Here is a 27331-nt window from a genome sequence, read left to right as displayed (position 1 = left end):
AAAAACCAAGTTTAATGTGTTTTAAAATCCTCCCAAACACTTGCTCTGTGTAAAGTGAGGAATCGTGTCCGCTCTGCGGGCTCTAGTGTCCCCAAAGAGAAGCAGACAGGCAACCAGCCCCTGGTGCTTGAGAAGTGTGCCCAGGCGCAAAGAGCAGAGGTGGTGGCGCCCGTTTCCCTGGACCGCACCCCCAGGCCGCCGGCACACCTCCTGCTCCAAACTGTGTAATCGCTTCTCATGGGGGTGACACTTCCTGCACGCACACCTGGCAGTAGGGCGGAGGGAGGCATGTTCTTACCAGCCTGTCATATTAAAGTCCCTGTAGAGCATCTTCTTTCCAAGTTCCTTTCTCTGCACTCTCCTTGGAAACTCCAAATGTGTGAATTCATTTCCCAGCAAGTGAGGCTGCATGAATGCCTAATAGCAAAAAGAAAAAAAAAAAACCCCACACACAGATTTAGAAGAAAAAATAAGACTCAAGGATGTTTTGCAAATTGCGACAGACTATATTGCAAAATCAACAACAACAAATTTCTCATGGGTTAAGGAAAAGAAGTAGATTTAAGACTCAATGCAAATAAAAATCACCCACTTAACTGATGGAGGGAGGTCACTTTTTCATTCAATATGAAAAATTAATTGCAATCAAAAGCAAGTATTGACAAAGTCCTCAGGAAAAGAGACTGAGTTCCTCCTAAGGTTAGCTTTTTCATTCAAATCCAAGATGGTCTCCCTTTCCTGACTCCCTTCACCCTGGCTTTCTCTGCTGTCCTCTTGCTCACACTCTTAGTTACCGCGGCCTTGTCTTTGAAACCTGCAAGTCTCCACGTCGACACAATGGGCTGAGAGTGCAGGCTGGGGATGGATACACCAGACAGAACTTTCTGTTGGACGCCCTCCATTTTGCTCTGCGGTAATTTGATCATGTAATTGGAAGACTTTTCCAGAGCAGATGGCTTCTTCCCCTCCCCCAAATCCCTGTTCACACAACAAAAAGTATTGAGCAAACAGCCACTTAGGGAATTGCTTTGAAACAACAAACAGTCTCATTGTCACGTTCAAAATTCAGCTCCAGCTACCCGAAAGATGAAATGCTCACGTGCTAACTTCCCTGCTCAGAGGCTGCACACCATAAGCGAACCTGAGTTTCTCCATACAAAGCAGTATGCCCGGTAGTAGCATCATGGTGAAATGACTCTTCTCTTCTTGGCAGGGAAAAGAGTGGGCAGAGCAAATCACTGCCTGGCACTGCAGGAAAGCGAGGGATCCCTGCCGCAGGACAGATGGCCATGTCCTCAGTCCACTGGAAGTAGGCACCTCCCACAGCCTCTTTCCCAGGACCTGACACCGGCAGATCTCCCACTGATTCTCACCGTAGTTTAGGGGGTATTTGTTGGGCGTTAGTCTTTAGAAGCTAAGGTATCAGGAATAAAAGAAAGCTAGCTGCATTGTCACCAGGCTGGTCAGATTGGCCGGAGAAAGGAACTCAGAGCCAGCAATTCCGAGCAGGCGTGGGGATGTGCCCGGAGGCCCGGCCTGGGGGTGAGAAGGGAACTGCCCTTGCTGCCTGCTGCTGCAACCCCAACAGGGTCCAGGTCTGCTGGGGATTCTGGGCCCTCTCCGAGGGGCTCTGAAACCTCTGCCAGGGAGGAGGCTTGGCTGCTGACGGGGATCAGGGACACGGACACTGGGTTTTACAGGGAGGGAAGGAAGGGCACTCATATTTAACAGGGCAGGTTGATGGCATGGGCTTTGGGTGAGGGGGACTTAGGTTTGAATCCAAGCCCTGCACTTACAATTTATAAGCTGTGTGATTTTAGGGGGTTACTTAACTTCTCGGCTTCAGTTATTTTTCTTAATCTGTATGATAGGGTTAATTATATATTTATCTATTTTAATAATGTCCGTAATGCACTTATCCTAGTTGTTTCTGTTCATAAGAGAAAATGATTATATCCATTTAATAACCATGGAGTCCTACCATATCCTGGACACTATGCTAAGTGCTTTGTGAGTTCTCGTTTCACCCTCCCAACAACCTTTCTGGCCACACAATTTGTGGGGTCCAGTGCACAATGAAAACATGGAGCCTCTGTTCAAATTAAGAATTTTAACAGTGACAGCAGAGCATTAAGCCAAGTGCAGGGCCCTGTGCAACTGTACAAGCCCCACACCCCGTGAAGCCAGCTGTGCGTACAGGGCCTCTACCTGTTCTTTCTCCTCTATTTTGGTCCACCCATGAAAATTAAGGAACAGAGGCATAAAAAAGTCAAGAAAGAGTAGCATCATCCTGGCCGCATGGCTCAGTTAGTTGGAGCATTGCCCTGTACACCAAAAGGTTGCAGGTTCGATTCCTGGTCAGGGCACATGCTTGGGTTGTGGGTTAGATCCCTGGTTGGGGCATATATGGGAGACAACCAATCAATGTCTGTCTCTCTCTGTCTCTCTCTGTCTCTCTCTCTCTAAAAATCAATGGGAACAAGTCCTTGGGTGAGAATTGAAAAAAAAAAAAAAGGGTAGCATCTATTATGTACCTTCTATCGCCTCACAGAACTTCAGGACTGTATCAACATGGAGTTTCTGTCTCACCCCCGCCCTCCCACGCTGGACTAGCACTGGCTTAGGGGTTACTACGTACCAGACATTTGATGTGCCTAATATTACTGCCCCAGCAATCCTACAAAGCATGTGCCACAGACTCACCGGACCAACAAGGAAACTAGGCCCGGAGAGGTTAAGACACCTAGCCCAAGGTTCTCAGCCAGGACTGGGTGGCTCTAAAGCCTGAGCTTAATATCATGCCCATGCCCCCATCCTAACCATCACATTGGTCCTGTAACCTACCCATAGACCCATTTTCAAAAAATACTACGGGGGCAACCAGAGGCCTGCGATCTTGTTGCTCCTGGGACCACACAGAGTCTGAATCACAGAGGCACCGTGTGGGTCCAGCTTAACAACAGTACAGAGCTGCACACAGCTTGGCCACAAAGCTGTTCCTCGTATTGTTTTATGACAAGTAACTAGAAGAAATCACGTAATAATGTGAGTGATTAAACAAACTAGTGTAAATCCATACAAGAGAATTCTGTGCTGCCGTCTACAATGATGCTGTAGGACTATGGAGTGACACGGAAAGAGGGGACCATCTGTAAGAGCAGGTGATCAAACAACATGTGAGTGTGAGTGAGAGCGTGAGAGCTCCTGTGCACCGTGGCATGCACACACAGCTCTCTGTGCACGGACGCTGACTGTACTGTTGCCCTACGTTGTCTTGTGTAAGGACCAGGGAGCATCTGTGGGGTCCTAGAACTGGTCCCTCACAGGCACTGAGGACGACGGTATGTAAATGAGCATGTGTGTGTGTAAACACAGATGCATGACACACATGTATTGTTAAGAAACACGTTAGGACACGAAGGTCATTCCCAAGGACATTTCTCGAAGCCCAGTGACAAAGAGGAGTAAATGTGCAGAGTTCCGGATGCTTGTTTGCCTCCCAACTGGAGAATGACAGGGCCCTTTGCCGTGCTTCATCCGGGGGCCCTCACACGCAGGCGCATTTGCACAAGCAGCTATAGCAGAAGACCTGCTGAGGCAGGTGTTGGCTGCAGGTTGTCTGGGAGCTCCTTAGTGGCTTTGCTGTCTGCAGCGGCCACCTCACCTCTCCCTCCAAGGATGAACAGGCCCAAAGGGGCCTTAATACTGTGACATCTGTAGCCCCTTCACATGCAGAGCCTTTCAGGGCTTCAACAAACGGCCTGCTTCCCCCATGACAACAAAAGGCCACTGTACTTCATCAATCTGGACGCCCTTTATGAGCCATGCCATGGTTTTATTAACCTCTGAGGGGAAAAAAGTCTGCCAATTAAACTATGTACAATGCTTTCTTACTAAATTTTTATTTTATTCTCTTTGAAAGAGCTCCTTTAGATTAGACAAGCCTTTATTATCTACCATTATCACGTGTACTTAAAAAGGAATACACAAGCGAAGTATGTTGGCTAAGGATTCCAAACCTGTTTCGCATTTAGAATCCATCGGCTCTCATCAGTTGTCAAGTCTGAGCCATTCATGTGCGCCCTTTTCCACACAATAGTGGCCTGTGTTCCGTGGGAGCACTGGTGATGCAGCATGTCTTAAATAATCTACAGAAGAATGACAAGCCTCAAAAGCCAGGGGTGTGAAGTTCTTAAATCAGCTTTGCAAAGATCTCAAGTCAGCTTCCTTGTGACTCGCACCGCGGGAATGTGACGGACCGAGTCTCCTCTACAGTCTCCTCTACACCTCCCGAGCCCTGCCTGCGCACAGCTACTTGGATGCAAAAAGGTTCAAAGAGTGCTTCGTGTTTAACTGCGGGGTTTTCTTCTGAGCTGCTGGACTCCCACCCCACAAGTTTGATGCCGCTCTTTTGATGTTCAAACATGCCCAGGAGATGACATCCACGTCATGCCTGCCATCTGGCCGACAGCAGCAATCGACTGTAAAATATCCCAGCCTCGGATATGTCAAGAGAAAAAAAGGCATCTTAGCTCTCAAGAAATACTCCAACGTTCAGCCCCCATTAGTGCTGACGTCACCCCCTTCGATTTTTCTCTGGCGTTACAGTCGTTTCTCTTCTGATCTTGCTGATTGCCATCGCGCATTTCACATGCCGCACGATACATTTTCTGTCACAGTCGTGGCCCGTCACAGAATCTGCGTATTCCACGTGCACCCCTGACCTATTTTACCCTTTTTAAAAATCACCATCCACACCCTAATCGCAGGCCTCCTTCTTACCAGCACTTTCCACACTCGTGACTGTTGCATTTGTCCGACATGAGGGAGTCGTCGGTGTTGAAGATAAAAAAACAACTCAAGAGCTAAGTACAAGTCGAGAAGATAGGTGGTTGATTAATGAAAAGGGAGATGCTAAAATATAACGGGATGCACATGCTGGTTTGCAAAAAGGCAAGGGCACTTCTGCTCATTAGTCTACCTTTTTGTGCAATACTTACGAAAGTTTACACAAATGGTCCTAGTCAGTTGTTATGTCAAAATAATGAAGGGTTTAAACAACAAAACTTATATCTCACAGTTCTGGAGACTTGGAAGCCCAAGGTCAAGGTGCCAGCAGATTGGCTCCCTGGTGAGGGCTCTCTTCCTGCCGCTTCTCACCGCCTCCTCACAGGTCTTCCCTCTCTGCTCTCAAGAGAGAGACATCGAGCTCTCTAGTCTCTCCCCTCACCAGGGCGCTGATCTTACCAGATCAGGGCCCCCTCTCACGACCTCATTTAACCTCATTACTTCTGTAAAGGCCCTGTCTCCAAATTCAGCACATCAGGGGTCAGGGCTTCAACATGCGAACAGGGATGATACATGCACAGCTCTCAAACTCGTCAAAATGCTATGACTACACAAAATGGTAGAATATTTCTACCATTGAATAGAATCACCTTTGCTTAAAAAAAGTAAAAAAAAAATTTTTTTTTTTTGAAAACCCAGTGTTTAAACTAGGTTTTAGAGAATTGTTGAGAAGAACTCCACTGCTGCTTCTTATTCCAATCACCTCAGGGGATGCTCAAGTCAACGGGAAGGCCCGACCAGGGCCCACTGCTCCCCACCAGGCCAGCACAGAGGCATCTGCTCTCAGAAGCAGAGAGGCTTGACCACCTGGGGACTCAGAAAGTTCTTCTCAGGGGCCTGCCCAGCATCGAGGGATGTGACTGGTTAGTGTTAGTTCATTAGTGCGGGTCCGCCCCATGGGAGGCATCGCTCAAGTCATTACTGTGGAATCTTGAAGGTTGAAGGTGATTCTACCTCTAACTCAATGTAGGCAACCTATTCACAGTTCAGAGTCTGAAAATGTGGAAGCAGGAGTTTGTTAGGTTCCTTTCAGTCATAAAACCTAGTGAATCCCCGACTCCAATCTTGTGAGATTCATGGACAATTTTGGCATGTTTCACTCCACTGCTCAAGCCTGGGCGGCCCATCAGTATGTACATGTGCCCACGGCGCCTTCCCCATGCACATTTCATAGGGACGTTGCCGCCTGTGAAGAACGTGGGCCTTAACAGGATGAAAGTCCAAGACGGGAGCAAGTAAAATCTCTGGACACTCTCCTAAACACCCCTTATTTACCTGATACGTTGGATATATTTTATTCTTTGATGATACTATTCTTTGATGATGCTATTTGGATATATGTTAGAAATATCTGCATGGTGATGTAAGTTAATATCAGCTATACTTAAATATGTTTGTTATTTTTAAAACAGCTACACTCTCGTGCCTGGCAAAGCACCTAATGCAGTAAAGGCTCTAAATAAATATTTCCTGAAAGAATGAACAGAGAACATTCTGACCTGCTTTACACAACTGCGTTTGGTGATTATTTAAACTCTATAAAACAATACAATATGGCTTTCAGTCTTTTCAAAAAGTTAAAACTAGGGTCCATGGCACATAAAAATAAGCTTAGACACACATTACCATATTTTGGATTTAGCTAACATTTTATAATTTGATAGATTCCTTCCTGGAAAACCGCATGTGTACGGGTGGGCACCGTCACAGCACTTAAAATTCCCGTAATAGTCCATGACCCTAAGAATATCTAAATAATATTATTTCTAAATGTTATTTCTAAGAATATCTAAATAATGTATTTCTCTTCTCTACTAATAAGCATGCCGACTACCAACCTAGAAACACAGTTTGTAATAAAATCTAATTTAAAGTGTGCTGGCATGCCTCATGCGAAAAAAATAGACCGCTTTTTGTACCTCCATTTCTACCATAAACTTCGAGACTTCCCCTCAAGGACACGTAACAGAATGCTTCTGAGAGGACAGGGGTGGGGTGGGGCGAGGTGCACCTGCGTTCATGTGTGTGCCACAAATAGCACCTGGCGAGGCAGCTTGGTCACCACTGCCCTGGCGACGCCAAAGGCAGGTCCCCTTCCGGTTCTAGAGAACACAGGGCTGCCAAACGGAGGACATATCCTTGTCACTTAGTGTCTGGGCAGCTAATGAGAACAAACTTCCAGACGTGGTTCCTTCTGGCCAGTGACAAGAAGAAGGAACATCTCTTCAGGAAAGGATGCTAGAGTACCCTTTTGTGCCAAGAAGTGGCCAGACACCAGAAATGGGGTAGGAGGGCTGCACGTCTTTTTCTGACCACTCTCCTCTCCAGTCCTGGGCATAAACTAGCTTCATGGGAAGGGGAGAGGGGTGAACACCACACTGGGAAGAAAAAAGACCATCCCATCCTCATCCTACTGAGAGTCTCCGTGTTGCAGAGGGGTTGAGGTAGAACAGGAGGGGAACAAGCTGGAAGAAGAGACACCTTTTGGAACCTTCCAGGAAGCCTCGCACTAGAGCAAAGTGGGTGAGAAACCTTAAGCCAGGTCTGTTGGCTCTGGAGTACATGGACCTGAGCTCCACCCTCCTGGGCTGGGGAAGAGCTTGGAGCACCTTGGAAGGCAGGGAGAAAAAGGGAGTGGAAGCAGGAACCCAGACCCCAGAGAGTGATATGTATGTAAAAGTTATGAGAGGAGATTGAGCACCAGGCTTCCTGTGAACACTGAGAAGATGGGTCCTGAGTTTACTCAAAATTACCTGCTGAGAACATAAAATGCTTCCTCCTTTTAATGAATTTTTTTCTGCTGCCTTGTTGTCAGCTTGCCAGTGGGTGGTGTAAGCCAAAAGGAGACTATCCCAGGTTTGCGGTATCTAACCAAAGGAATTTGTGCAACTAACACGAGCTCTTGTATATGCAAGGTACCATGGGCTATGAATTCAAAGAATAAGAAAAGAAGCCCTGCCCAGTGTGGCTTGGTTGGTTGGAGCATCATTCCACAGACTAAAAGGTCATGGGTTTGATACCTAAATCAGAGCACATACCCAAGTTGTGGGTTCGATCCCCAGTTGGGGCACGTACACAAAGGCAACCAATCAATGTTTCTTTTCTCTCTCTATCCACCCCCTTCCTTTCTAAAACAATGAAAAAATGTCTTTGGGAGGAAATAAAGAAAGAGAAGGAAGGGAAGGGAAGGGAAGGGAAGGGAAGGGAAGGGAAGGGAAGGGAAGGGAAGGGAAGGGAAGGGAAGGGAAGGGAAGGGAAGGGAAGGGAAGGGAAGGGAAGGGAAGGGAAGGGAAGGGAAGGGAAGGGAAGGGAAGGGAAGGGAAGGGAAGGGAAGGGAAGGGAAGGGAAGGGAAGGGAAGGGAAGGGAAGGGAAGGGAAGGGAAGGGAAGGGAAGGGAAGGGAAGGGAAGGGAAGGGAAGGGAAGGGAAGGGAAGGGAAGGGAAGGGAAGGGAAGGGAAGGGAAGGGAAGGGAAGGGAAGGGAAGGGAAGGGAAGGGAAGGGAAGGGAAGGGAAGGGAAGGGAAGGGAAGGGAAGGGAAGGGAAGGGAAGGGAAGGGAAGGGAAGGGAAGGGAAGGGAAGGGAAGGGAAGGGAAGGGAAGGGAAGGGAAGGGAAGGGAAGGGAAGGGAAGGGAAGGGAAGGGAAGGGAAGGGAAGGGAAGGGAAGGGAAGGGAAGGGAAGGGAAGGGAAGGGAAGGGAAGGGAAGGGAAGGGAAGGGAAGGGAAGGGAAGGGAAGGGAAGGGAAGGGAAGGGAAGGGAAGGGAAGGGAAGGGAAGGGAAGGGAAGGGAAGGGAAGGGAAGGGAAGGGAAGGGAAGGGAAGGGAAGGGAAGGGAAGGGAAGGGAAGGGAAGGGAAGGGAAGGGAAGGGAAGGGAAGGGAAGGGAAGGGAAGGGAAGGGAAGGGAAGGGAAGGGAAGGGAAGGGAAGGGAAGGGAAGGGAAGGGAAGGGAAGGGAAGGGAAGGGAAGGGAAGGGAAGGGAAGGGAAGGGAAGGGAAGGGAAGGGAAGGGAAGGGAAGGGAAGGGAAGGGAAGGGAAGGGAAGGGAAGGGAAGGGAAGGGAAGGGAAGGGAAGGGAAGGGAAGGGAAGGGAAGGGAAGGGAAGGGAAGGGAAGGGAAGGGAAGGGAAGGGAAGGGAAGGGAAGGGAAGGGAAGGGAAGGGAAGGGAAGGGAAGGGAAGGGAAGGGAAGGGAAGGGAAGGGAAGGGAAGGGAAGGGAAGGGAAGGGAAGGGAAGGGAAGGGAAGGGAAGGGAAGGGAAGGGAAGGGAAGGGAAGGGAAGGGAAGGGAAGGGAAGGGAAGGGAAGGGAAGGGAAGGGAAGGGAAGGGAAGGGAAGGGAAGGGAAGGGAAGGGAAGGGAAGGGAAGGGAAGGGAAGGGAAGGGAAGGGAAGGGAAGGGAAGGGAAGGGAAGGGAAGGGAAGGGAAGGGAAGGGAAGGGAAGGGAAGGGAAGGGAAGGGAAGGGAAGGGAAGGGAAGGGAAGGGAAGGGAAGGGAAGGGAAGGGAAGGGAAGGGAAGGGAAGGGAAGGGAAGGGAAGGGAAGGGAAGGGAAGGGAAGGGAAGGGAAGGGAAGGGAAGGGAAGGGAAGGGAAGGGAAGGGAAGGGAAGGGAAGGGAAGGGAAGGGAAGGGAAGGAAGGGACCCCTCTGGTCAGAGCTCACTCACCTGAGGAAGGCTTACATAGAGAAATGGAGATATCCCCAGGGACTAAGGCACAAAGAGTGGGGAGTAATCTGACAAGGATCTTGGAAGCTGGTTAGGCAAGAGTTCTGGGGTGAGTACAGCAACAGCAAGGCAAGGAAGCGTGTGGAGGGTTGTGGGAGCTGCTCCTAGGAGAAAACAGTGTGGGAGAGATGCAGCTGGAGTGTGGCTTCCTGAGGAACCTGTCCTGCCACTTCACCTTGGGCTCCTGCAGGAAACCAAGGAGGGCCTCTGCTGCAAAGGATAGTTACAGTTAAATAAAGTGGAAGTACTTTTTATAAAAACTTTTCAATGAAAAAAAATGTGTGTGTGTGTGTGTGTGTGTATAAACACACACAGTAAAGTGCTTGTATCACAGTATATAGGTTGATGAGTTTTCACAAATTGAATATACCTTCGTAACTGGCATCCAGGTCAAGAAACAGAACATTACCAGCACCTTGTGGTCAGGATACCATCCAATCACTGCTCCGGCCCCAAAGGGGAGCACTACCCTAACTTCCAGATTGGTTTTGCCCGTCTCTATGGAATCCTATCGGCAGACCCCTTCGCTGGAAGCCCGTGAGATTCATCCACGCCATTGTGTGTAGTTTCCTCCGCTCACTCCCCAGGCTGCACGGCATTCCATCCAGTGACTCAGCTGTGTTTGTTTACCCGTCCTACCCTCGGAGGCAGGTAGACAGTTCCTGTTCAGTCTATTACAGATGGTGCTGTATGCTCACCCTAGTCTCTCGGTGAACGTGTATACACACCTCGATGAAGTGTATCCCTAAAAGTGGAACTACTCAGCTTCAGGACTGACTGCCAAACCCTTTTGCAAAATAGTTTTTCTAATTTCCACTCCCATCAGCAGAAAATAGAAAGTAAAAAGACTCATGTGTTAAATGAGAAAGCAGATTCCATCACAGGAAATAATCTGTAAAGTCCTCTAACTAGAAAACTTTTATCTGCATTAATTTTTCAAATGTTCAGATCGCTCGACATTTGAAAGGAAGTTATCAAAATGAAGGTTTTCAGTGTTCAACACAAATCTTTTAAAAAACTGAGTAATTTATCCCCTTCCTTGCCCTGAAGGAGGGGAAAAAACCTCCTCAAATTATATGAGAGGAGGACTGGAAGCCTTCCATTTCAAGATGATTTATCATGATAAGGTCGCAAATGCAATGAAATGAATAACGGCAGCCAAACCGCGGGCAACCGCTGCTGGCCAAAGGAGACAGCCCTCCAGGGCCGGGGCTGACTGCCTGGTTTATAGGGCAGACACAGGGCATTTGGGTTTGGGTTAAAAAAGTGAAGGAAAAATGGAAACGGCCAATATCTACATGTGCACGGGCTGAAGTCCCTCCTAAAGAATTCTCTCAGTCCTAATTCGTCCTTAAAAACCTCAGAGCAACAAGAACTGAGCTTGTGCATATAAGCTAGGATAGAAGTGAATACTGATGAAATCCCGTCTGGTTATGTGGATGTCGAGAAAGGTTCACGTTTAAATTTCACACGGGACTGTGCTGATCAACCAGAGGGAAGTAGCCTGCCCCTAAAACAACTTCAAAATTGTAAAATTTATAACTTATGATAAAGAAGCCACATGGAAACTGGTATGCAAATGGATATATTAAACAAGATTGCTAGATCTGTCAACTCTACAGCAGTTTAATGTATAGAATAGCGGGTAAAAACTATTCGTTTACATAAAACATATAAGGTTTCCATATTCATTTGCCTAACGCTTTCTCTTCCTAAGTAAAATCCTGAGGAAAGGCATTCATTGAAGAGAGAACAGCTCACACCAGCAAGAAAGAATACGCCTCCATTTCTTCAATCTCTCTGTGTAGGCTAACAGAACTTAGAAATTTTATAAAGGGCCACAGAAGTAATCCCGACGGCAGGAGGGCCATGAAAGAGTTCTTCCTGTGTAATCAGATTTGAAAACGAAGAGACTTTACTTTGCCTCTGACCTAGGCACTATGGTGAGCACATTACAAATACTACCTCATTAATTCTCATACCAACCCTGTGAGGGTCCTCGAATTACCCTATTTCAGAGGAAGCATCTGGAACACAGCACATATTTTATGGACAGCTACGTGTTGCCCTAGTAAGACCCAGTGAATCCACCGTGCCTCTCTGAAGGCATATTTAATTTAATATATTTAAAGGCTGCATGGTATTATCTTGCTTTCTTTACACCAAGACCCATTCTGAAGGGACCCCGTGGACAGATGGTTCTGGCGAACGGGCCCAACTTTTGATTCAGCATGTTGGGTGGCGGGGACAGGGGGCTTTAGGGAGTCTAAACATTGTATATATGTACCAACTGTGCAGAAAGATCAATTTTTTTTAAAAAAAAAGAAAATTTAGGGATGCATTCTCATGATTATTTTGTTCAGCTGTATGGAATCCATTTTCGTAGCTCTGTAGAGTAGGTTTCTGATGCCTCAACATCAAGTCTCACTCCACCCAACCTGGAATAAACTAAGCATCCATTGACATTCATTGTCAAAATCAAGGATCTGGAAGTGGTGAGGTTCAGTGATGAGGGCTGAGGTCTTTCGAGTCTCCCCTGAAGCCAGGCAGTGCTCCCAGGGCAGCCACATAGAAGCTCTGCCTCTGAATCCCTGGGCAGGGCCAGCTGAGCGCTCTACAACTGTCCTGGCTTCTTTGTGGCACCTGGGATCGATGGAGTCTACAGTAAATATGAAAAACATTAACCACTTCAGCCTGCCACTTTTTAATTAGACATTGTGAAACTCACACACAATTTTGCAAAGGGGGTGTTAGGCGGGGTTAGGGTCAGTTTTTCCATGACTCAGTCACCAGGCGACGCAGCGTGGTGGTGAAGTTGCTTCCCCGTGACTAGCGCAGTCTCTCAGACTTAACAACCTGCTCTCAAGGTTAAGGGAGATGTCAAGGCAGCTGGTCAGTCACTTTTACTCACTAGCATACTTCACCCTCCCAATTATAGCCTTCTGTCTTAAAAGCAAGTTCAGGCTTGAGGAATATATTCTCTGGAAGATAACTCTTAAAACTTTCCAAGCCCAGCACCAGGGAAACGACAGGCAAGCAGAGCAAGACCCAGTGTGGGAGGCTGGGGGCAGTTCCAAGGACACCGTTAAGAAATGGTCTCAGATAATGTTGCACTCGTGTGTCTCCCACGTGCATTGGAAACCCACTGTTCTCTCTTCTGTGTTTCACCCTTGATGAAAACCAGCTGCAGAGTTGGCTTCTCTACAAGGACAGAAGTACATTATTGGAAGGTCTGATGATACCAGCACATCTTAATGTAATCAGAGTTTAAAATATGTCTAGCAGAATGGAAGGGAAGCCGTCACGCTCACATCTACCAGCTAGAGGGGTACCCCTGGCGGAGACCCATTTCTGGCTGTCACCGAAAGAGCAAAAGTGGGGGTGACTTCCTAGAGGCCACAGCAGAAACCTCCACTGAGAAATGCTCACAGCCCAGATCGCTTTCCCTCCCATCTGGGCCTTGACTCCATCAAAACATTCTGTCTAGTTTGGTAGACCCCTTAAATGTTTTATTTCAATTACTCTGGAAACATGAAAAAAAAAAAACAGCGACAGAAAAGCAAGACTTATTCATGACTATAGGAGCGTCATTATCTCCCTAGCTGCGAGGGCAGAAGTCATAGCCCCCGACCCCTTCATCACACACCTGCCACATTCTGTGTGAATACGTCAAACCCACAAGCCGGCTTGATTAATCACCCTGCCCCAGAACCTACGGAACAAAGTTCACGTTACCCCGAGAGCTGCAGGCAAGGCCCTCTGAGGTCAGGATGCAAGACCAAACAAAATTAATGTGCCTGCCACATCCATCATCTTGTAATCTGCTTCTAGTTCTATAATCCCCCCAAATCCAGACTGTGCATACCAAGAACATTCCTCTTCCACACAGATCAAAATAGCTCGTGTAAAAGGGCTCTCCACCCTGCCTACCTCCAAGGAAACCATTAACTGTTTCTACAAGTCTAACAGTCCTGGGACTGCAGACAGCTGCTCAAATCAAGTCGTGAAGGACCTGGAAGTTTTAATAATTCTGTCATAAATGTTTCTTCTCGCATCTTAAAAATAAAATTTAATTTGACCTCAGAATGAAGAATACATTGTTAACTTCCCAGCTATGTACTAACTTGTTTAAATCACATAAATGATACAACTATCCGCCCTGGCTGGTGTGGCTCAGCAGACTGAATGCCAGCCTGAGAACCAAGGGGTCACGGGTTTGATTCCCAGTCAGGGCCCATGCCTGGGTTGTTAGCCAGGTCCCCACCAGGGGTGGGGCAGGGGAGGGGGGGAAGTGTGTGCAAGAGGCAACCACACAAACCACATGTTGATGTTTCTCTCCCTCTCTTTCACCCTGCCTTCCCCTCTCTCTACAGCTAAATAAATAAAATCTTCAAAAAATAGTTTTTTTAAAAAAGGATATAACTATCCTCACACTAAATGGTTTCACAATTAGTTCAGGAAAACTATTTAAAAAAAAAATGAGTTGGTAAAATGAGATGCACTCAAAATTATAGGATATATACTGTATTTTCTATTACCATAGGATTACATCGCATTTCAACTTTGGAACATGTAATGAGTGTCTCCAGGGAAGTACTCCTAACATGTCACTCGGGAGCGAGGAGACTCAGAGATACCGTGTGAGGGGCTTAAGGCCACAGAGCCCGAAGCTGGGGCTGGGCTGGGAGAAGTCCACCTCACACTTCTGTTTCCTTCCAACTGGAATTATTTTCAAGATTTTACCCTAAAAAGTCCTAATTCTTAAATCTTAATACTTAAGATTTAAGCATTAAGATTTTGCCACGAGGTTATGTTATGCCATAAATCCTCTGATTCAAATACTTCCCAGGGATTTGCGTCTTCGGCCACGTGACTGTTGTCACTGGATTTGTCCATTTCACAGCGTATGTTCTTAGGCTCCTAACAAAACAGGAAGTTCGACAACCAGGATAGTTTATGTGCTGTTCATTCACACTCCTGTCGTCTGGGGAGAAAAGTTTTAGTCACAGAGAAATTAACATTATTGAGGAGTAAGGATTACAAAGAATGGGGACAGTGTTATTACCTTCTAGAAACTCAGACATTAGACTCGGTTCTGCGGATTAACAGTATCCACACTGATTGTTCAAGAGTGACACAAAATACACATTGATCTTAGGAACATTAGGAATGATTTTTCCACAATTGTATTTATTTATTTTTAGAGAGAGGGGAAGGGAGGGAGAAAGAGAGGGAGAAAAACATCGATGTGTGAGAGAGACATCGGTTGGCTGCCTCTTGCATGCACCCCAACCAGGGACCCGGCCCGCAACCCAGGCATGTGCCCTGACTGGGAATCGAACCGACAATCTTTCGCTTTGCGGGATGACGCTTAACCAAGTGAGCCATGCCAATCAGGGCAAGAGTGATCACTTAGTAAAAACAAGGAGAAAAATATTACTGTGCTTTGTGGGCCAGTAGGATTCGAAGTGGCAAGACCGTGATTCATCAAACAATAACCACGCGAACTCGAGGTGCTGCAACAGAACTCTGCACCTGCCTTCTGAGGTACCATACCCACTGCCGATGACGATGGAGCGGGGATCAGTAAAGGGCCCTGTTGAAACCGCAGACACAGTCACATAACAGAGCTGGTATCTGAAGCTGCACACATCTTATTCCAAACATCTCAAAACGAACAAATGGTATTCGGAACCTGACAAATGCCAGCATTCCCACCCCACCTCAAAAGTCAACATTGTGAGCTTCGTGTTCCATTCTGGTAACATAAAAATGTGGAATTGTTTCAAAATAAGAAAAGGTGAACCTTGATTACCCACTGCCTCCAGCAAGAAAAGAGGAGATAGTTTCCACTAAGGGGCAAGGAGGTGGTGAAGACAGGGTGCCATCGAGGCAGGGAGGCAAAGGACTGGTGCCCACTGTGAGGGTCTCTGGGGAAGGCGGAGGGGTGATGATCCAGACGTCAGCCTGAACACTGGTTCATCCTCTCAGTCACTCAACAGACCCCCCTTCACTACCTCCTCTGGCAACAGAGGTGACTAAGTAAGGGGCCTGCCCTCCAGAACTCAGTCTGTATGGGGAGACTGAGGTTGGAACAAGCAGTACAATACCGTATGCTGAAGGTCTCTACACAGTGCTGTGTGAGCCCTGGGGACTGACCCCCTGGGAAGGTCAGGGGCCTCTTCCTGGAGAAGTGACATTTACTTTGGGGTCTCAAAGGATGAGGAGGAGTTTTCCTGGCAGAGATGAGCAAAGGGGTCATCCAGGCAGAGCATACTTCCCAAGGCACGGAGGCTGGAGAGATCGCAGTGTCCTGTAAATGAAGACCGTTGTCCGTGGCTGCTGCCTGGGATACGTGGTGGTGGTGTCGGCAGGGGCGGCAGCGCACCCACGCCGGAAAGGTGGGAGGGGCCCGCGTTTCTGGGTCGGCCGAGTGTGGCCTGCATTCCATTCTGTGCACTGGGGAAGCCAAAGGTTCTTAGGCAGGGAAGTGAGGAGGGCTGTGACTGGAGAATACCACACAGGTGGCAAGGGGGCTGCTGTGATGAGCTCTACTTGGAAGACACCCTGGCAGATCTAAGGCCCTTGGTGACCCTCTAATCTAGTTCTCCAGTTTGTAAGTGACAAACCGAGGTCTGAAAATGTTAAGAGACTCTCACAAAGCTACCCAGCTGGAAAGTAACAGAGCTGGGACCACAATGAAGACCTTCCATGGATGCTACAGTATCCCTTCCTTCTGCCCTGACTGCCAAAGAAAATGACGCGCTCTCAAGCCTGGACTCCTAGCCCTGGCCAGTGTGGCCCAGTTGTTTGGGTGTTAACCGCAAACGGAAAGGTTGCCGGTTCAATTCCCAGTCACAGCACATGCCTGCCTAGGTTGCAGGTTCGGTCCCCAATCTGTGTGCAAGGCAACTGATCAGTGTTTCTCTTCTCACACTGATGTTTCTCTCTCTCTCTCCCTCCCTCCCCTTCTCTCTAAAATGAAAAATAAAATAAAATTGAAAGAAAGAAAGTCTGGGCACCTAGGAGCAGCTTCAGGTGCACCTGCTTGAAAACAACAACAGGAAGGTTAGAAAACCAGAGTTCTAACCTTTACCAGAGTAAAGGAGTGAAGAAATGTTTTCACACTGGTCCTGGATTCCTGCTCTTTTATGTACCAGCTAACTACCCAAAGCAACGCAGCTGGTTCCTGAGTAAAACAAACAAAAAGACAGATGAGGAAACTGAGGGAAAGTGTCTAAACTGACCCGAGTAATCAGATCCTGACCGTTGACACATGCTGACATTCAGACACGGGAACAAAGTCCTCTCTGTGGAGCCGGGATCAATCTGTCCCAAGAGCAGAGGGTCACTGCTTTAGCTACGCTGTCTAAAAAGAAAGCCCGCTGCCAAGAAAAGGTTTCATCCACAGAACTGTTCACACAGTTAGTCCCCAGAGATGCCCCCCCAAAGGATGCGGGAGGATGAGCCAAGTCACTGAACTGGGGGTCTAACGCTAATGCCCCGCCCCCGTCATCTCAGGGCAGGGGCGTCTTGTTCTGTTTTCCAGAAAACTCAACTACTCAACTCTTTGAGCAAAGCAAAAATTCTCAAGGCCTGAAAAACCAAACAGCCCCCTACAGCCCTCCTATGACTTTACCCCAACGACAGTGATCTACATGAAGAATTTATTTTCGGCGTAGAAACAGATTTTCTGACACCTGCATCTCCCAAAGAGACCTCACATGGGAGCATGAAGTAAGTGGCGTGTCAGCGGGATCTCGGCGCTGCCATCCTTCTCGAGATGTGATTCAGACCAAGCCCCTCCATTTAAATTACCGTGAGTGGCAAGGCCAGCTAAGGAAGAAGGAGTCTGCATTCTTCAACACCGCATTTCACATCGTGCGTTCCAAACCATGAAAAGAAACAGAGCATGCCGTGGCTGCGACCGGCCACAGATGGGAGAAGATCAGCCACCATAATAAATTCACGGAGGTGGGGTGCAGCATCACACACGGAGCCAGGATGTGTGATCCAGAAGGTGTGTGGGGGCGTTCATACCATATGCCGTTTGACTGCTGTGGGCCTGCTCCCGTGTCAGCAGTAACACATTCCTCCGAAACAGTCCCAACGCCGGCCCTGACGCCGGGGCGCTCTGCCAAACCTACGTGACTCTTACCAGGTACTGAAGTCGCTGGCGCTCGGTCTCGGGGGTGAATTCCGAAGACATGGGGATGATTTCTCCATTTCTGATGATTATGGCCCTGAAAGGGTGAAAACGCACTGTCAGCAGCTGATCTCACAGGTGCCTCAATTCTGTGTTAACGCCGCGGCCTGACCAAGAACACAAATGAAGTGCCCAGGTGGTACTTTCTCCTCCACCTTGCACAGCGAAGTTCCCTGCTACCAACTCCAGGTCCCCACCACATCCCAGGTACCTGTACTTTAAATACATCACAATCTAGGGAGCTTACATGTACTCTCCCCGATCCCTGGACCTGTGCATTAATGCTCAGCTCAAGGCATACTACTTGCCACGTCACAGATTTTCAGCGAATAAATGGACGAATAAATGAAGGATGAAACAGAGGGTCACTCTAGACCACTGTTTTCCAATAGAACTTTCTTTTTTTTTAAAAGAGAGATTTATTTATTTATTTATTTTTAGAGAGGGGAAAGGAGGGAGAAAGAGAAGGAGAGAAACATCAATGTGTGGTTGCCTCTTGCGTGCCCCCCACTAGGGACCTGGCCTGCAACCCAGGCATGTGTCCTGACTGTGAATTGAACCAGCAACCCTTTGGTTCACAGGCCCGCACTCAGTCCACTGAGCTATACCAGCCAGGGCTCCACTAGAACTTTCTGTGATCATGGAATGTTTTAACCTATGCAATCGCACATGGCAACCATGTGTGGGTATGGAGCATTTGAGTTGCAATCAGGCCAGCCAAGAAATGGAATTTTCTATTTTATTTCATCTTAATTAATTTAGCTTTATGTTCAAACAGTCAGAAGTGGCTGGTGTTTAATGCAGTCGACAGTACAGCTCTAGATCCTTGTTACTCAGCGTCTGTGAGCCAGGAGCACTGGCCTCACCTTGAAACTTGTTAGAAATGCAGACTCTCAGGTTCCTCCCTGGACTTACTGCATCAGAATCGGGATTGTAGTAAGGTCCCCAGACAATTCAAGCTCCTCAGAACCTGAGGATACATGACCAAGGCCCTGAGTTTCTAGGGTGACAGCCTGGGTCTAGGAAAATCCACTCTCACCTCATCTGAAAGCTCAGGAAATTCACACACTCCCAAAAATGTACCTAAAAGCTACTGCTGACTCAAGGACTTTTGAGAGAACACAGTCCCCCAAAGCAGACATCTAAAGGAGAGGCTGCAGGATCAATAACCGTGGAGTAACCTTTCCGAGGCCTATTCCCGGCGGGGCCTCCTGTGCTCAGACCTCGTTCCAAAGTGGTTCCTGACAGCCACTTCCCAGCTATTGATTACTGGTGGAGGGTTGCCATTTCTATGACACATGGAAGTGGCCTGGGGAATTGCATTCTGTTCTAATCTAAAGCTCCCTGTTACCAGGCAGCACCTGAGACCCGACACACTTGTCTATGAAGACCCACAAACATGGAAGTGCCTGTGATGAGCTCAGCTCTGGGCGATGCCCCGCTGCCTCTAGGAAAGGTTGCATTCTTTGCACCAAGAAGCCCCCGGCATGGCTGCCTCCCGCTGCAGAGGCGGTCCCTGACATAGAAACAGTCCCTACAAGTGGCCGAAGCTGTCACAACCTACCCCCCTCAACCACTTACCACCTATGCCCACTTGCTGCTTGCCATAGCATCTAGTGGTGGTGTGTGGGAGGGGGAAGGCAGGCAAGGGTGGAGATGACAACAAAAGACTTGGGGACTTTAGAGAATTTTGGGTCTTGGAGAAAAATGGTGGAAGCTGTGAAAATGGAAACATTTAAGGGAGCTGATTCTACAAAGAGGATGGCTCCTGCTTTGGTATTTGTGTCACTTCTTTTCGTATGTAGCCACAACCAGGACAAATTAAAGACTCCCTTCTGTAAACCTAGAGCCGCTTGTAAAAGGCAATCCCCCTCAAAGGTGGCATCCACCATACACATTCAGTGTAAGTTCATTGACGTCCTGGTCATCAGTTGAGAATAGCTACAGTAAGGGAGTAGGGCCTTCGACACAGGAGGGAGGAACCTGAAGGTCTAGGTTAGGGCCTACTCTTAAAGTAGCAAGAAGGGTCCTGAACACCTGGGGAAGGAGAGCAGAAGTCATTAAGTCATAAATGCCAAAGGCAATCTTCTGTTTCAAACTTTTACCTAAAGCTAGTCTTAACTCTTTCTCTTCCCTTTCTCTACATGGCCCCTGAATTCCAGCTTCCAGGCTCCAACTAGGAAAGGTGGATTTCCAGGAAGGAAGTAAATGATAACAGAATAAGGAAGATAGGAAGGCTAGATAGGAGGTCAGAAACCCAGGAGGAAGGCAGAGTCGTAGGTGTGGCTCGGGGAGGAGCCAACACGCCAGGCCCAGCCAGGGCCCAGAAGCTTCTCCTCCAGGACCTCCTTCTCAGGAGGTCCAGGCCCTGGTTTATCCCGTGTATTCTTCTACTCCAAATGCTTGGCACTGTGCCTGTCACACAGCATAAGCCTGATGAGTATTTATTAAATGGAGGAGCAGATGAGACAACTTAGGATAAACTCTTCCTTGAATTTGAGGCAAAAAGAGAGAACTGAGGCAGCAGCCGTTCACTTACACAAGTAAAGTGGGTCCAACTTCACAGAGTCATGAGGTGCCTCACTCAAAAATGCACCTGCTCCCCTGGCTATCTTTCCCTCTTCTCTTCCTGGCCGAAGCGAATCCATCCATCACTTCCCTCCTCAGACTCTTCCCTACGGCACCTATTCCCAACTCTCTCTCCGCCCACAGTTCAACACCATGCTCAAAGCACTTTGTGATTAAAACCAAACCAAACAAAACCAAACCAAAACCAAACAAATGATACTCTCCTAATCCAGAACCCACTTTCAAAGGCTGTTTTTTTTTCTTTCCTCTAAGTCAAGGTTTATAAATGATGACGTACATTCAGGGTCTCTATCTCCCCACCTGCCATGGATCCCTCAGAGGTAAGTTCATTCTTACCGCTCTGTTTACCCAACTGCTCTCACGAGTCATCAAATGGCCTCTCAGTTGCTATATCCGCTGGGCACGACCACATTCCCATGACCACAGACTCCCTGGCAGCATGTGACCACCTGTCCCAATCCTGGCGTCACGGACACTCGTTCCCCTGGTTTCCTGCCTACCCCCAAGGACACTCCCTGTGTCAGGCTTCTCTACAGGCCACTGCTGTCTCTCTAGCCCCTCTCCCGGGGCTATCTCGTTTCCCAACTCCTTAACCCCTAGGATTAGGTTCAGAGGTCTCTCCTCCATGCCCCCTTACTCTGGTACTTCTAACATAGAGCCGCCACATTGTGTTCTTGATGGCTTACTGTCCGCCTCCCACACTAGCTGGCTAACTCCTAGGGCAAGAACTCGGTCCGTCTTGCTCAACACTGTAGCCCGGCCGCTAGACACAGGGCCAGGCCGTTGTAAGCAGGACCGGCTACTCAACCTCCAGGGCCCAGCGCAAAATAAAAATGCAGCATCTCTCGCTAATGAGAATTGTAAGCTGCTACCTGCAAAACATTAAAGCAGTTGCAGGGCCCTTCTGAGAGCGAGGCCTGCACGACCGCGTGGGCTGCACACCCGAGGCCGACTCTGACTGCATGCCCCTACTATTTACGCTAGTAAGTAAATGGCTTCAACAACTACATTTGCCGATGATTCCAAACATCCTCTCCAGCCCACACATCTCTGCTGCGCTCCAGCCCGGAACAGCCACCTGCCAACAGATATCCCCTCTCAGACACTCATCGGCATCTCAGATTTAGCATGCTTCAGACTTAAGATCCTACCCCCACCACACCCCCGATCTGTCCTGCCAACGTCCCCTGTTTCAGGGAACAACACTACTTCACTTTCCGCTGGTTGCCCCCCCACCCCCGACCAGGGAGCCATTTCAGACCTCTCATGTTCCTCGCCCTACAAAGCCAAATAGGCACCAGTACCGAAGATTTTTACCTTCTCAACAGCGTGTGAACCTTTCCCTTTCCTTGATTTCTACTCCCCAGTAGATCTTGTCTACATGACTCGGAAACTCTCCACTGTTCTCCATGCTCCCAGGTCCACCCTCTGGCCTGTGATCTACACGGTCACCAAGGTATTTTGAAGCATTACTCTCAACGTGTCATATCCCCTAATGCCCCTTGATGGCTTCCCAGAATTTCTGATTTTCTTCACTGTCTGGTTTTTGCCTCACTCTGGCTACTCCTTACACTTCTACCTCTCCCTTCTTCTGGCCAACCTATCCCTCCCTGAGAAACAGCCCAGGAGGCTGCCTTCCTGGTTTGCCTTCAACGCTCCTTCTCTGTGACCCACTGCATGATGTCATACGCCCAGCTCTTACCAGTCCTCACGGTGCTGGCTAACCACCCAAGGAGCTTTCCCAGGCAGAGGCTAAGTCATTGTCTCTGCATGTCCAGCGCTCAGTGCCAGGTCTGCGGCAGACACACAACACCTATTTGCTGATGGATAAGTGACTCAATGAATGAAGAGTGAACTTGACTTGTGTGGATGAACAGATTTATCCAGAGCAAAACCCTGAACAAAAACTCTTCTTAGTGGCAACATTATTACCTTTGACTGTCTAACTGTATACAGTCTGAGCCCTCAAAAACCTATAATGCCTTTTCACTGATTTTACAAAAAAAAAAAACAATGGACCTAAAACGATGTTGTTCTGGCCAAGTCATCTCTAAAAAGTGACTCGAAAAATAAGGGGAAACGAGGCAGGGTCCATGGCCTTAGTGGGCAGCAAGGGAGCACCAGCCCAGGCAGCGACCACCTACCTCTAGGCTTACTCTGTTTTTCAATTTCAAATTCACACACAAGGAGGTATCAGCATTCAATTCCAACATTCACTGCTGGGATAACCCGAGCAAATGACTTTTTAAAATAGATCATTATATCCAAATCCATCTGTGTACAGAACGTTCTCCACTCCTGTTTGAACTATCAAGCTCTTCCTTTATGAGACATCCGTGGATTAAAGCAGGCAGCATTTTTGGCAGCCAAACTTTCAAGTCCCTAAGTCATGATGCTTCTTCCTCTGTGGTTCCTGGCTTCCTTTTGATCTATCTCTCTTTCATCTGCAGGTCTTGGGGTCAATTTGCCAGGGTGCCGGTCTCCAAGCTGGAGCAGGGCAGTAGGAGGGAAGGGGTTTCAAAGGGAACGGAGTGCATGTGAAGGTTGACAAAGCTGGTACCAAACCACCAATCATGCAGGGAAATGACTTTCACACTCCATTCTGTCATGAGAGGATCCTGTATACCTCGTATCTTCTACTTCATTATTTTATGAAATGTTTTTCCTAAGGAAAAACTTAAAAAACCCAGCCAGCTGTGGCAGCAATGAGAGTCAAGGAGAGTTAGGCACATGCCCTGACCTTCCTTTGGGGGCCTCAGGTCTAGACTGTGGATATGACTCTGGTCGGAAACTGAATGACACAATGTTACCTACTCAGAGTTTGGCCAGAGATTAAGGAAGGAAGTTACTAGGGATTGGGCCAATGTAATCAATTGGCAACTGCCTCCCCTACCCGGTACTCTTTATCATGCAGAGAGGATGCTTCCTAAATATATTCCCCAAACTTAAAGCTAGCCTTTCGTTCACAGAGACGGAGACTGGAATGCATACGGTTTATTTAATATCTTGTCCAATATAATGGATGGGGCATTAGTTGTAATATGATGAATGATGAGGTTGAATGTGTTTTCATGAGTCAACTGCACAGACGGGAGAAGAGGAGGTGAAGCAAAGATATAAACAGTTTCTTACATGCTCTCTCTGCACCCCCACCCCAAACATTAGCCACAGGAGAGGATAAAAGCAATTTATGCCCGACTTAGGGGAATTTTGAATTCAGAGAACAGTTCCTAGAAAATCCTGCTAATTACTCCAATGTCACAATTTGGGGTCAAAAGACCTACATTTCATTCCTCTAGTCAAAATGGTAACTGGTCAAAAGAAAAAGGAAGGTTCTGCAGTATCGACCCTTTTATGGGCATTGGAGATTCTGGAGGTTTACGCAGGAGGTTATCATGTGAGAGCCAAAGCACTAAAGATAAGGAATGTCGACAGTGGGTCCCTGTCACTCTCCCTCCCAGCGCAGACAGTCCACAGCCTGAAGGGATTCCCCTCCAGATGTACACTGGCCTGGGAATCAGAATGCACAGGCGACAGCCCCACCTCACCACTAATCTTGAGCTCTGGGACTCAGTGTCCTCGCCTATAAAAAGAGGGGGGAGGACCAGATCACTTCCCAGGCACCTTTCCGGTCTAAATTTAAATGATTCTGAAAATAAGCCTGCCATACGTGGGTGGAGAAATCCAGACAACTACTACAGTTACTGCTTTTCTTCTCGGGAGGTGGCAATCACCGCAAGTTATATTCTAATAAATATAAACCAACACAGAAGTGCCAGGATGGGAGAAGTCACCCTTAGCACATCTCGTAAATCAAGGACAAGGAGCCCATTATCCAGCAAGCCCCTCGATACAATTTCACCGTGTCACCAGTCCCCTTGGAGCGGGGCTGCAAACAAAAGCCATGGTTAACGCTGGTGGGCGTACTCACGGGATGCCCTGATTCCATTACACACTTTTCGGCTGAAAGTGATTCGAAACGCAACATTAAACTGCACATTTCCAGCATGGAGGAGAACAATCTGGTACAAGGTGACAAAAGAGAAACCATTTGGAAAACCCTCTTTAGCAGAGAGCATGTCAATTCGAAAGTATAAGGAGGAGGTATCCATTTTGTCGAATAGCGTCAGACCTTGTGAATTCTGTCCGGACGCAGCAGAAGCGTCTGTCTCCTGCAAAGGTATTGGAAATGTGTCGATGGAAAGGAAAGCAGGGCAGCTGATGGAACGAGCTGGGGCTACCACCATCAGAGGACGGCCAGGCTGTCAATGCTAATTAGAGGTGTCAAAAAATAGCTGAAGGGAAAAAAATAACCCCAGGAGCCTAGAATTAGTTTCGGTGTGCTTCTAGTCAGTCCATTTTCAGAATGAATACTAAAGAAAAAGTTTGCCAATAAGATGATTCATTGAACAGAACTTCAAATATCTAAGTTTCTCAGCAAGCACTATTAAGGGGGATAAATGGTAATGGAAAAAATACAATGAAAAAGAGAATATTAACCAAAAAATGGTCCAGAAAAACAATAACTCAGACAAAGCTTTAAGTGGCAGCAAAAACAAGTGACCACGTGTGGAGCGGTGACTGAGTCAGATGTTCCTTGCTTTTTTCACAACCAGCTCAGTCTGTACTCACACCACCCAGGGTAATTTCTCAACGTCCTAATTCAGCCACTCTCTGCAAACATCTTGCTATACCAGCAACATTCATGAAAGCCAATACACCAGCACAGTATTTTCCAGACCAGGTAACAGCCTCATAGCCATTAAAGAAAACTTTTGGAGTTATATACTAGTTAAAAAAAAAAAAAAAAGACGAGGAATCCATGTATAAATTAACACCAGCACTGTTTGTTCTATTGTCTTTAAAAAATATAACCCATGTTCCATAAAATTCATCCTTCTGAAGTGTACAATTCAGTGGTTTTTAGTATATTCACAAGATTGTTCAACCATCAACATTTTCCTCACCTCAAAAAGAAACCTCCAGGGCCCATTAGCAGTCACTCTCCGCTCCCTCTGCCCCCTGGAGCCCCAGGCAACCGCTAATCTGCTTTCTGTCGCTATGCATTTGCCTATTCTGGAGATTTCACATGAGATCATGTACAGCCTTTTGTGCCTGGTTCCTTTCACTCACCATAATGCTTTCAAGGTTCCTCCTGGTGGCAGCATGCATCGGTATTTCATTCCTTTTTATGGCTAAATGAATATTCTGCTGTGTGGATACGCCATATTTGGTCTGCCCATTCACCAGCTGATGAACATTTGGGCTCTTTGACTATTGTGGACAATGCTGCTGTAAACATTCACGTACAAGTTTGATCTTTTTTTGGGTGAATATATGGTTTTAATTCTCTGGGCTCTATAAATGTACACTTAGGAGCAGGACTTCTGAGTGCAACGGTAACTCTACGTTTAACCTTTCGAGGAACTGCCAGTGGGTGTTCCACAGTGACTATATCATTTTGCATTCCCAACTGGTGGGTTTTAAAACTTTCTCTTAAAGGACCACTGATACCAAACCAAATTTACTTCTGAAAATCCCACAGTGGTTCATTATTTTTTTTACAGTTTTAAAAGCACTTTGCTGGGAAAGTTTTGCCTGCACGCTTCCATTTCAACGCACACACTGAACACCTAATGCTTCATTTCCCATTCGCATCCCAGGGCGTATTTTCTGTCTTTTTCAGGTGCAGGGCCGAGACCTGTAATCCACAGCAGTGCACTGTCCCCTCGCACGAACGTACACAAACACTGCTCAGCCCCGACACGAGCATATTTTTCTCCGCGTAGCAAGCAGCCAGACTGGGTGAGGCCAGCAGATATTTATCTTTTTCTCTAGGGTAGTCATTTTGGGGGTAGGATGGATTTTTCCTCCCCAGCCATTTCTTTCGTGAATTACTGATGACTACAATGGCTCACTGTGTGTGTGCTCAGGCAGGTGGCACAGGCAGAGTCTGGGAGGCAATCTGTGTCCCAGTGCTCTGCATTAGTCACCCCAGGTTAGAGCTGTGTCCAGTTCTGACCGCTTTACTTTAAAAAGGCACAGCAATGGAGCAACTAGACAGAATCCCAAAAAGAGAAGAAAAAAAAAAAATTCAAGGGGTGGAAAATAGATGCTTTGAAGAAGGTCAAAGCAGTGTTGGTATTTTGGCCCGAAGGAAAGAATGAGAAGTGACTGGATCATATTCTCCTTCACACCATTTGAAATGGTTTTGTTCAAATGATGGTGGGTGACCAGTTCTTCATGCTCAGAATAAAACAAGCAAGAGGAAATTCTATTCAAATCAAATCAGTAAGATTCCACGGTTGGAAACGGCAAAAGAATTCCCTGATCTTCCCGTCATACACTGACCAAAGCCCATGGGTCTCTACCCCTGGAATTCTTCAAAAGGACACGAGGGAGCTTTGTCTATATTCGCCTGCCAAGAGTCTTGAGGCAGCCTTTGCTGTCGTTCCTTTATGATGCTATAAATCAGGAATCACATCTGCTGCATGAGAATAAAGCCGAACCCATGAACCCTTCATTCTAGACTATAAAATGCTTTGAGAAGGTCTTACAACCTATACTGTGTAAGTAAACAGGACATCCTGCTTGCCACAGCCCCTGCTCAAAATAAGCTACGCGACTCCGCCTGGCAGGGCAGGTGGTCTTACTCGTGGCCCACGGTTAGGTTATAGCCTGGGTGCTTTTCCTCTCTGCCTCTAGCTGCTGATGGTGACCCCACATCAGTTCCTTATGTAACAATGGCTTGGAAAGCCTCTCTCTCATCCACTGAACATAACCATCAGCTAGGTTTGGGAGCCACAAGATGTGCAGCGGGAAGTGATCAGGGCTCGGAGTCTAATTCAGGCCATGAACCAGCACAGTCAGCCATTCTAGGACTCAGTTTCCCCCATTTGCAAAATGGAACACTACCACTTTCTTTAGATCAAATGAGTTTATGTGCAAAATGACTTTATAACATAGTAGTGAT

General features: G+C 47.5%; 1 protein-coding gene across 1 annotated transcript in view; it reads right to left on the bottom strand.

Moving 5' to 3' along the window:
- PPM1H (protein phosphatase, Mg2+/Mn2+ dependent 1H) overlaps positions 1-27331 on the bottom strand; it is a 234503-nt gene that overhangs the window by 60769 nt on the left and 146403 nt on the right. Inside the window, exons 5-6 of the mRNA XM_024576478.4 lie at positions 17722-17806; positions 299-417 (exon numbers count right to left, since the gene is read on the bottom strand). Coding sequence (XP_024432246.1) covers positions 299-417; positions 17722-17806 — 204 coding nt within the window. The remainder of the gene's footprint in view (positions 1-298; positions 418-17721; positions 17807-27331) is intronic.

This window comes from Desmodus rotundus, chromosome 3 (assembly GCF_022682495.2).
Source record: "Desmodus rotundus isolate HL8 chromosome 3, HLdesRot8A.1, whole genome shotgun sequence".
NCBI lineage: Eukaryota > Metazoa > Chordata > Mammalia > Chiroptera > Phyllostomidae > Desmodus > Desmodus rotundus.
This window is presented reverse-complemented; position numbering and strand designations above follow the sequence as displayed.